Source organism: Urocitellus parryii, chromosome X, assembly GCF_045843805.1.
Source record: "Urocitellus parryii isolate mUroPar1 chromosome X, mUroPar1.hap1, whole genome shotgun sequence".
Classification (NCBI taxonomy): domain Eukaryota; kingdom Metazoa; phylum Chordata; class Mammalia; order Rodentia; family Sciuridae; genus Urocitellus; species Urocitellus parryii.
The window spans coordinates 122244242-122256346 of NC_135547.1; the positions used below are offsets into that span (position 1 = coordinate 122244242).

Below are 12105 nucleotides of genomic sequence, written 5' to 3' on the forward strand. Positions count from 1 at the left end.
CTCATATATCAAATTAACAAAATGCCATGTTTGTGGTAGTTTTTTGATTCTTCCTTAAGACATCAGGAAAAAGAAATATACCCATCTGTTTTTTCCTTATCAGTTAGTATCTTCTTATGGTTTGCTTATGCAGCTGTAGAATGAAAGGAAACAGTGTTGTTTCAGTGGCTATAATAGAACACATATTCTAAGAGGAGGCTGTCTACTTTCTTATCTGAGTTCCTCAGGAATGTGATTTCAGATCAGAGGTAAAATAACTCTTCACCCTGCAGCAGTAACCAGCAAGGAATGGGAATTTACCCTTAGGGCCAGAGTTCAGGGGAGCCAGAATTATATTCTAGAGATGTTCTCTTAGGAGACACATTTGTATACTTTTGTCTCTCTCTGGAAATGTTCTCTGAGGGGACATATTTATACACTTTCAGCTTTCTCTTCTATCTGGTAAATAAGTAGAGAGGATCTGCTGCTGTGTCCTGGGTAGTGTTCCCACATCCAAAATCACTCACTGCCTACTCACTTCCCTCCAAGAAGTCATTTGGAAGCTAAGAAGAGAGCATTTCATCTCTATTTTCTGATGACCTAGCCTTGGGAAGAGCTGCTGCATATAGATCGTAGTAAACACCCTTGACCTTTACTGACATAACTGATACTCTCAAACTATGTTCTCACATCAGGAAATAGGGGATTGCGAATCTATTCCCTGTTCTGTAAATTCAGTTGTTATCAGACAGAAAGCAAAGAAAATGGTAAACTGACACTCCAAAAAGAATATCACTTGTCTCATTATATATCCCTTAATAGTCTTCTAAGTTTTGGGGACCATACATAACTTGTTCCACTGAATAATCTAAACATAGGGTAGGGTCAGTTAACAATGACTACCAACAGATTTCTGTGTCTCTTAACAAATATGTGTATTTTTAAATATTGTATATCATTTTGATGATCCATAAAATATTTCTTAGAGTAATACAAATGTGTTGTGTTGTAATTACACATCTCCAACACTCACGCAGCAAAGAAATGAGATTTTTTACTGGCTGTGTTAGTAAGCCAATACTTTTTGGGCAGGCAGTATCAATAAATTAGTGGTATTTCATTAACCATAAGAGGGACAGATTATATAGCCCAAAAAGAAAAAAAACTACAATGAGTTCTTGAAACAGATAATTATTGGCTGTCCTTTAGAAACAAACATCCCAAACTAAATCCTTCAGTAATACTCTTTGGGGTGAAAGTGAGGTGTGGGGGAAGAGGAAATTCAACATGTTTAGAAACTTGAAATTCTGAAGCATTCTTGAAAAAAATCATTACAGAAGATGTAGAGAAAGCAAAACTATTATACCCCCAAAATAGCACCAATCAATGACTTTATCACTGCATAAAAGCTAAAGTTTCTGACTCTACAGTCGTTCAGGAAAGAATCTGTTTCTGCTTAATTTTTTGACCATATTTTTCAAGTAAAATTCTGTTTAATATCAGTAAATTTATGGATGGTAGAATCTTAGTGTGTTTATAAATGAAGCTCGGGCTGTGGTAACACTCTGTGAGGGTGCAATGGACTATGTATGTCCTCTCAAAATTCATTGTTGAAATCCTAACCTCCACTGTTATAGTATTAGGAGGTAGAAATTTGGGAAGTAATTTTGTCATGAGGGTAGACCCTCGTGATTGGAATTAATGTCCCCTTAAGAGGGACCCCAGAAAATGTTCTTTCCACCATAAAAGGATATAAGGAGAAATCAGCTGTCTTTAACCTTGAGCTCCCCAGAACCTAACTATAGTGGCGACCTGATCTCAGACTTCCAACTTCCAAAACTGAGAAACTAATTTGTGTTGTTTGAAAACAACCCAATCTATAATACTTTGTTACAGCAGCCAGACCTGATTAAGATAGGGTGCATCAGGTGGCTTCCCAGGGAGGGATTTACCTATCTTGGAAAACAAGACCCTTCGCTAGTAGATCAATTGTCACATTCTTGTGTGCATCTGAATAATGACTATTTAAATATTGATGCCTTAAATTTGGGGTTGGAATTTGGTCCCAGACTATTTTTATAAATAAAGTTTAATGGAGAACAGCCATATGCATTTGCTTACTATTGTTTTTTTCTTAATTTTTTATTGGCTTTTTTTGTTTATGGCTCTTTTCATATGAAAAGGAAGGATTGAGTAGTTATGACACAGACTATCTGGCTTTCAAAGTCTTAAGTATTTACTGTCTGGCCTTTTACACAAAAAGTTTGCCAATCTCTACTGTAGGTGGTATGAGAATTTCTTCTTTGCCATAAGCATGATAGAGTTTCAAAAAAAACCACATTTTTTTGTAGTTTAACACCAAAGCCATAATTGAAGAAAATAAAATATATTTTCAAAGCCAAATGAAGCTTTTCATTACATCAAAAGCTAAGAAGTAAAATAAAAGAAGCACAATACACATTAATTTTCTAAACATGCAATTCAATCTATCTTATACAGCAGAATAAATAGGCTGTTGATGTTATCCGTGAGCAACAGTTTCCAAGGGTTTTGGTAGGAAATATGACAAAGGACACCTATTAAGTGTCCTAAGCAGCCCATTTATGAACACCTTCACTAGCTCTTAAAGACACAGGAAAATAGGGTATCAATGACTTCCATTTTCATCTCTTTAAATGTTTAGCTTATTTTTGCATTAATGAACATCAAAAAGGTGCACAATTACATTTTTGATTGAGAGTAGGATGCAATGAGGAGATTTAATCAAAGCAACTTAGGAGTCTTAATTAATGCAATCAGCATTAGGCCGTGCAAATATCGATCGTCATTGAATGCCATCGTGTAAAGTTGGTGACAGTGATTTGGGCTACTAGAAACTTTGCCCCTCTCTTATAAGAATAAAAACAAGAAGGGAGAGACAGAAACTGAATGCCAAGACCAGAATTGGATTATTGTTTCTATATTTAGCATTTCTTGTGAGTCATTTAATAACCCTATCAAAACTGTCTTGTTTAGGTAAAATTCTTAATGTACTATATAGCCTGTCAATGTCCCAGAAATATTGTTTCTAGACAATATTGTTTTGGGATATTAAAATAGGTAGTGGAGATGCATTATGTTTAATTTTGCCAGTGAAAGGGAGAAGTAAAAAGTCAATTAATTCTTTATGGCATCAAGGATACCACAAGTACAGTAATTTATTTAACATGATCCTAGTAACCTAAAAGAGAAAATTCTTTAAAAAACAGAAGAACCATACTTTTCACTTCTCAATGTCATTATTTCATTATTTATTTCTTGAGTATTTCTAAAACATCAGCCACCACAATTTTTGGTCAAATTCAACTATATTTTATTTGGGTTTCATCTAATGATATGAGTACATAATTTATAAAACATGAAAATTAGAACCAACTGATTACAGATTTAAAACAAATTGTCTGGATACCAAGAAAATATTTCAGTCAAAATGTAATCTTCATACTACAGTCTAGTACTGAGTAGGTGGGGGTAAAGCTGAAGATCCAATAGGCAGTATGACCATAACATTTATTTATAAGACATATTGGTGGATTCTATGGTATTTGAAGTCTTTTTCAAATATATGAAAGATATTTGCACATGCCCTATGATGAGCTTTTCATTAGTTTTATGTTTAGATTTTATTTGAAAATCCATGCATATGATGCAATTGCTATGAACTTGGTACTACTTTACATTGCCAACAAAATTGTATGGGCATGGGTGTGTGAGTGTTTGTAAATTCAGCCTCATGGCTTATATCTTAAATGTAGACCATAGGTAGGCTTGGCTATTATTAAACCTTCTATTAGATTTAAAAGAGTGGTGATACCAAACAGCTCTCAAACTTTTAAATTTATACTTATGAAACATTGGAGATGCACATATTTAAATACTCAAATATACATCATACTTATATTGCTAACAATTCTACCAAAAAACTAACCAGGCATCAAATGTTTCCAAAATTTCTCCTGTTTGATAAATATAATATCACTGAATTTTAAATAATGACCACTTGATGTATGACTTTCCAAAATGAAGGAGCATAAAGCATTGCTCTTTTGAGTTAAGCAAATTGGAAATTGGCACTCAGTAAATGTCGCACAAATATGCAACAGAGCCCTTTGATCTCGTATCCCATTCCTTTACACGATGGCTTCAATGCTCAGTCCCACTCACCATTGTAGTTTCTGCTATTGACCCAAAGCTGTTGATAAATATGTTGCAGGTAACATTTACAGGAGGCCCTGCAAGTTGAACAATAGAAAATTTGACAGGTTTTGTTCATGGCATAATTGAGTCACGTTTTTCTCTTGCCAGTGGCATTTTAGCACTTACCATGGTAGTTTCTGTGACTGATCCAAAACTGTTGATAAAAATATTGCAAGTAACGTTTACTGGAGGACCTGTGGAATGCAATAAGAATATTGCAAGAGACATTGAAGCAAAAATACAGCTCCATCAACATCTGTGCAAATGGCTAGAAATGTAAATAAAACTAAAATGATGATGAGATTGAAAAAAAAAGTTACCTAGAAGCACATGATGATAACATTCCTACTAGTATTTTGGCTAATGATGGTTAAGCAATGGTAACTTACCCTGAAGAGTTTTGAATTTGGAAAATATAAGCTAAGACTATTTAACTGAATTCATTGGTACAATTTGATATTGCAGTTGTCCTTTGGTTTGGTAAGTGGTTTTCTTTGACCTTAGGATCATCAACACCATGGGCATCAAGAATGGGTGCCCCATGAGGATGAAATAGCCTGGGTCATGAAGTCAAAATGGAGCTGCATTTTGGATTATGGATGAGTCAGGATCATCCACTTCGTTTTGCATGATACCCTTTAAATCAATGTGTTACTTTGAGTCTTTTGAAACCTCTGGATTTGCCCTTTTCCTTCTTTATATATTTTCACCCTGATGAAAAAATGATGTACAGAAATACAAAAGCCAAAGAAATTTAACTTATTTTAGGAAAATTCAAATAGCAATATAATTAAGTGTCCATTCTGTTGTCTGAGTAAATGTGGTGTAAAGCAAGGATTATCACATCTTATATAAGCTTTGAACAAAATAAGTCCACTTATATCTTCAGAGACCCTGGGACTAGGCTGACCCCAGCTTTCTTTTCCCCTAGCCTTTCATCAACAGGCAAATCACTGATGATTCCCTACTTCATACTTTGCTGGGGAATTGTTTATTTCCTTCATGGAATTTTCTCTTAATGCTTTCTGAGATAAGAAAATATTGCCATGAACATCTATTCACTCATTGCTTTCCCCTGTGGAAATTTGTCTCTCTTCCCGCAGTGAAATCTCAGCAGCCCAGTGCAAGCAACACCCTAGTTGGTTCTGACTCAATCAAGTGGTAGGATCTGAATGAAGAGGAGTTTGGCTTCAGGCCTTCCTCAAAGACTGGTGGTAAAAACACAAGTTGTGGCTGCATTTTAAAACTCTACAAGTCCAATTTGGGTTGTTGAAATGAGGAGAAAAAAATTGGGGTAAAAGAGTCTTCAGGCAAGATCTTTTAGTTAAAAAACAATAGGAGCAAGGAGTATTTGTAAAAGAGATATAAGGTTTTTTTTTCCTTTTACCACCTAATTTGTCTCTTTTTAATAAAAATGTGTATTTTTAAAAAAGTGTTTGCAGGCATACAACCACAGGCACCACATTATCAAAGTAATTTTCAGTTGACAGTTTTGAAATACTCCAAGTCTTTTAGTTTAGCATTTGCCAAGATGAGTTCTCCATGGTCACTTCCTACTCTGCTTGATTTTATTTTTATCTTTTGATTACTCAAAACAAAACAAAACAAAAATGAGTCTTTCTCTTTCTTGGTCATATATTCTATTCTATAACAAATTTATTTTTCTGCCAGTAAGAAATAAATTAGGCAAGGTAGGGGCAAGTCATGAGAAATTGTGTATTCACTTTTCTCTCTCCCTCCACAAAGAGATCTTTCGTTTTAGATCATCTAATTCAGGCTGGAAAATTTTTACAAATTTATATGTCCAAGATAGAATATGAATGATGGGGAAGAATCAGGAAAGAAAAGAATTATCATTCTAGCATCATTTTGCAATTCACTTTGGAATATCATGTTTTTATTGGTGCATATCAATTATACAGAAGAGTGGGTTTCATTGTGGCATATTGGTACATGCATATAACATAATTTGTTCAATTTTACCCCCAGTACCTCCCCTTAATCTCCTCTCCCCCCTTTCTCTGTTCCCCTTCTTCTACTTTATTGGTCTGCCTTTCTACTTTCATGGCATCCCTCCTCCCCCTCTCTTCCCCACTAGCTTCCATATATGAGAAAAAAACATTCTACTTATCTTTTAGAATCTGGCTCACTTTGCTTAACTTGACACATCACATTTTAACAGGAAGAACTTGAAAATTTAAACCTTGGATGTCTTGTTTTGTACATTATCTGTTTGTCTGGTCTACTGAAATATTAGAAGAATTTACAAGACTGAGTCATGCTATCATTTACTTGTTATTATCCTTGCTGGTAAATGGCAGTGTAAGTATATTGCTGGAACTCGAAATATTTTAAGCTATCATATATTGGCACACTGTACTAAGTAGATTAAAAATTATCTACTTTAATTATCACAAATGAGGAATTTTTACTGCTCTAGTAAATGTTTACAGATGATGAAACTCTTCAGAGAGGTTAAGTTACTTGATTACAGTTACACTGCAGTAATTAGGAAAGCTGAGACTCAACATCTTGTCATTTTGGTTTCAAAAACCTAAACTTTTGCTCACTTCGCTACATTGCCTTCATGATGCAATGTCCTTCCTGAGTATTTACTATTCCTCCTGTTATTTTATATATTTCTTGATTCTTTACATCTGTCCTCTTCAACCTTGAGCATTTTATTTTTAAGGTTCATTTGCACTTATGTATAAAACCTTGGAAAGAAAAAGAGTAAGCTCTTTTTTCAGCAAGCTATTTTTAAATTAAGGGATAAGCACATACATTTATTAAGAACTGACACACATTAAAACCTCACTGTGTGCCAGTGAGTACTATACTTCATTCCTCAATAATTAGTTGCTACCATGCCTTGCATTTTAGAAAAAAAATACTAAGTCATAAAGTTGATTAGCTAATTTTCCCTAGGTCACAGAGTTTGTAAAATTTCTGAGGACAATAAAATTATCCTAATGATAGAATCTGCCTAAATATGGTATTTGTTCTGCAAGTTCTTTGAGTTGAATGATAGGATTACATGTTTTCTTTCTCTTTCAAGAGTTACATTGATATGTGACAATATAACATCTGCATTTTAGCCTAATAATCTGCTCAAGTATTCTGATTGACAAGATGTTCTTAGATGTGATCACCAATGAATGAATGTGTTCTGTAAATGTATGAAAAAGCAGTTTATACTAGTTAACCTCATTTAATTGATCTATTAGCAAAATGATATTTCAAAATAAGTAGAATGATAAACTGGGAAAAAGAATGATGTAGACATCTAATCTCTCATATCACCATCTTCCCCTTCCTTCTTTACTAAGTCCTTGTCTCCTCTCTCCCTTCTCCCCTTCCTCCTTCCCTTTTTTCTTGCTCTTGTTCCTTTTTGCTTTTGTGAAATAGAGCAATCTGGCCATAACTTACTTGAAAGGTCCTATGTTGAATCTATTTATCACTTTGGCTAGTATTGACACCTTAACAATATTGTCTTCCTACCCATGAACATATTTATATTTCTTTAGGTCTTCATTAATTTTTCAGCAATGTTTTGTAGTCAGTGTAAAGATATTTCACCTCCTTGATCCAGTTTATTTCAGATACTATTGTAAATGGAATTTTTAATATTTCCTTTTCAGATTGTTGGTTGCAATTTACAGAAATACAACTTATTTTTGTGTGGCAACCTTATATGCTGTAACTTTGATGAATTTATTTATCAGCTCTAGTAGCTTTGTATTCTTTGGGTTTCTTTTTTCTTTTACGTTATTTTTCGTTTTTCTTTTCATTACTGGGATTGAACCCAGAGACATTATACCACTGATCTCCATCCTAAGCTTGTTTTTATTTTTATTATTTTCATTTTGAGGCAGGGTCTGGCTAAGTTGGTAAGGCAGGCCTTGAAGTTGCAATCCTCCTGCCTCTCCTCTGTTTCCCAAGTAATTCTCTAGGGCTTTCTATATACCTGACCATGTCATATAGGAATAGAGATATTTTTACTTCCTCATGAATTTGGATGCCTTATATTACTTTTTATTAATTAGTTATTCTGGATAAAACTTCCAATACAACATTGAACAGCAGTAGTGAAAGGAGGCATCATCGTCTTATTCCTGTTCTTAGAGGGGAAAGCTTTGATTCTTTCTCATTGAGTATGCCTCTTAGTAGATGGCTTATGGTTGAGTCATGTTGTTAACTTTGTGTTTTCATAAATGGACTCTGTCATATTGAAGTTCCTTTCTGTTCCTGTTTTTCTGAGTGTTTTGAGGATTTTGTCATGAAAGGATGTTGTATTTTGCAAATTCTTATTCTGAATCAACTGAGATGATCATGTGGGGTTTTTTCTCCTTCATTCTATTAAGATGATGTATTACTGTGTTTTGATTAATTTTCCTATTTTGAATCACCTTGGCATTCTTGAGATTTCTCAATTGATCATGGTGTACTATCAGATATGACTTGCTAATATTTTATGAGTATTTGTGTATCTGTCTTCATAAGGTATATTATTTAGTGATTTTTCTTTTGGGGTTTTATCTGGCTTTGGTATATGGCCTTATAAAATGATTTAGGAAGTCTTCCTTCATTTACTTAGTGGAATAATTTGAGAAGTGTTTGGTAGAACTCACCAGATAAGCCACCTGGTCCTGAACTGTTTTTTTGTTAGAAGATTTTTAATTACTGCTTTAATCTCTTAGTTATTATATTTTTGTTGAGATTTTCCATTATTTCTTTAATCAGAGTTAATGTGTTCCTAGGTATTTTCTGTTCCACTCAGATTATCTAATTTTTACATAATCTTACAATTCATTTTCTTTCTGTAATATCAGTTACAATTCCATTTTTATTTTTATTTTAAGTATCTTTGATCATTTAGATAAATATGTCAGTTTTATTATCTTTGAAAAAAAATTTTGGTTTTGTTATTCTCCAATTCCTCTTCTAGTCTATTCTTCTCCACTCTATTCTTAATTATTTACTTCTGCTGCAAGCTTTGGGTTTACTTTGCTATTCTTTTTCTAGTTCCTTGAGGTCTAAAAGTAGATTATTAATGTTAGACTTTTTTCTTTTTTAATATAAGCATTTACATCATAAACTTCCCACTGAACACTACTTTCACTGCATCCTATTGGTTTTGTTATATTGTATTGTTTTTATTTATCTCTAATTTCCCTTGTGTTTTCTTTTTGGATTCATAGTTTTTTAAGGGGGTGTTTATTTCCTATTATTTGTGAATTTTGGAGTTTTCCTTTCTTACTAATTTATAGCTTTTTACAGTATGGTTGGAAAAGATACTATTTATGATATAAATCTTTTAAAAATTTTTGAGATTGTTTTGTGGCCACATGTATGCTGTATTCTGGAAAATGTTCCACATGTACTTGAGAAGAATGTATAATCTGCTGTTGGTGGTGGACTGCTCTATATATGTTGTTTAGGTATAATTGGTTTATATTGTTCATGTCCTCTCTTTCATTACTGATCTTTATGTTCTATTCACTATTGAAAATGGTATATTGAAGTATCCAACTATTATTATAGAAGTGTTTATTTTTCCCATTAAATTTGTCAATGTCTGTTTCATATATTTTGGAGTTCTGTTGTAGGTAATTAAAATATCTAATGAGCCTGTGGAGTATGGTACATACATTAATGCTAACATTAGACGTAATGAGCCAATCAGTATATAGATTAGGAAGTAAAGTCCTGCATTTAATCATTCTGTTTAGGTTTCCTTATCAGGTAATAATAATTAGAAATTGGATTGGTGTTGCTTCAAAGAGAATGTTAAATAGTATTAGTTCTGTGGTGGCCAATGTCACAATTAAGAATATTATTATAAAGATTAATATTGAAATACACAGTTGCTTATGTTTAGAAGTATATCTTGTGCTATGTGTGGTGGCACATGCCTGTAATCCCAGGGACTCTTGAAGCTGAGACATCAGGATCACAAATTCAAAGCCAGCCTCAGCAACTTAGCAAGGCCCTAAGCAAATTAGCGAGATCCTGTCTCTAAATAAAAAATAAAAGGGGCTTAAAAGGGTCTGGGGATATGGCTGAGTAGTTAAGCATTTCTAGGTTCAATCCCCAGTACAAAAAAAAAGACTTATCTTTTTGATGAGTTGGCCTTTTTATCAATATATATTATTGTCTTTTAAAATATTGCACTTATCTGTTATTCTTAGTGACTATATAATCTTGGCAATGTATATGTGCATATATTCATATGGAATATATGTCTGTGTGTCTGTGTGTGTGTTAACCAAATCTTCCTAACTTTGTTATATGTATTATTTTTTTTTTCAAAATCTTCATGATAGATTCTGCTTAAAAATAAGCATCAGGAAAGAATAGGAGATCCTGTGTAATCCTAATACAATAAGTCATTAATGGTCAGATCTGTTCCAGGTATTTTCCAATATAAATTTTAGGTGAAAGACTACTTGAGTGAAAAGAACAATCCTTGAGTTCCAAGATGAAAGTGTTATATTTTCTCTCTTGTCACAAATAGAGAAGAATGGCATTTTCATTTTGCATTTTATTTCTTGTAAATAATTTAACATGTCTTCAAGTATCACTATTGCTTTAGTGTGGGTCCCTTGGAAAAGGAATATTAAATATACATGTTTCATTGATGCAAAATTAAATTTCCTTTGGAATAAAATTTTTGTATAGTAGAAAGATCCTTGCCATTAATTCAAAAGATAAAGGGGAAATTAAAGCACACAGATGAAGCAAGTAGATTTAGAATTAAGGGTTAGAGCTTTGATATCTGAACATGAGTAAGCACTTTTTCTTATAATGGTTTTCTGTGTTGCATAATGTGTTTGTACTCATGAAATAAGAGAACCTTGTTAGATAGAAGGATTCCAAGTAGAGGGAATGGCTTTTGATGATAGCAGTCACTTGGGGGGTGGTTTCTAATCTTCAAGAATGACAAACTTTAAAATTTTAATGTCATGATCATAATTAAAAATGGGCACATGTGATCTTGAAAATTCACCACAAACAAATATATACCATTGATTCCTCTGCCCAATGCATGGTTAAAATGGATTTGCTAATCCTACTGCATTCAATTTGCTGATACCCAGGTGTGCACAAAGTGCAAATCATTCAGAGGGAAACAAACTAGACATTTACTGACTCCCACAGCCTGGTTATATAGTCCAGAAATCCATTTTCTTTGGATCGGCCATATTGATATCTATGAGGAAATTGCCAGATAACATGATTAAGTAACATCTAAGGTAGCTTAAATATCAAGAACCAAATCACAACTTCTATGAGTTCTTCCAACTCATGGCTACCAGTTGGCATCTGATTCCTACAAGGTTATACTGTGTGGACAGAAAGGAACATGACTTAGATTCGTGTCAGGAGACCTTGAAAATGCTAGCAAGTGTCTATCTTTGCATGCTGTAGATTTCTCCATGATTTAAAGAGAAGGGCTAGGACAGGACACAAAATCTCATATTGGGTGATCACTTTTAAGAGAGTTAGTGCTATTAATTTAACAGGAACACCAAGCATAAACCAAGAAGACTGTCCTGAGAGAAACTGTCATATCTATAATGCTAGCTCTGATTATCACCACTTGGGGGCTTTAAACAGATTATAGAAAATCTGAATCTGTTAATTCTTCTTTAGAATAGGATTAATGATGGTTACCTTGATAGTAATTGTGAAAACTAATGGTAATGTATGGAAATGATGTAAATTTGTTTAAAAATTGTAGTTGATATTATTTATAGTAATGGTAGTCATTGGTATTCAATACTATTATTATTACAAGTTCCTTGGGTAGTCAAAATAAGCTTATGTGGAAGGTTCATACCAAACTCATTTTAATATAGAATAAACAGAAATCTTTAGACTTAAATT

At 33.3% G+C, this 12105-nt stretch overlaps 1 protein-coding gene across 5 annotated transcripts in view; it reads right to left on the bottom strand.

Moving 5' to 3' along the window:
- Glra2 (glycine receptor alpha 2) overlaps positions 1-12105 on the bottom strand; it is a 185595-nt gene that overhangs the window by 139460 nt on the left and 34030 nt on the right. For 4 of the 5 annotated variants that reach the window (XM_077793933.1, XM_077793937.1, XM_077793936.1 and 1 more), the window contains one exon: positions 4183-4250. In XM_077793933.1, the coding sequence (XP_077650059.1) occupies positions 4183-4250 (68 nt within the window). Of the gene's footprint in view, positions 1-4182; positions 4251-4341; positions 4410-12105 lie in introns of all 5 variants that reach the window. The other variant, XM_077793934.1, reaches the window with a different exon arrangement.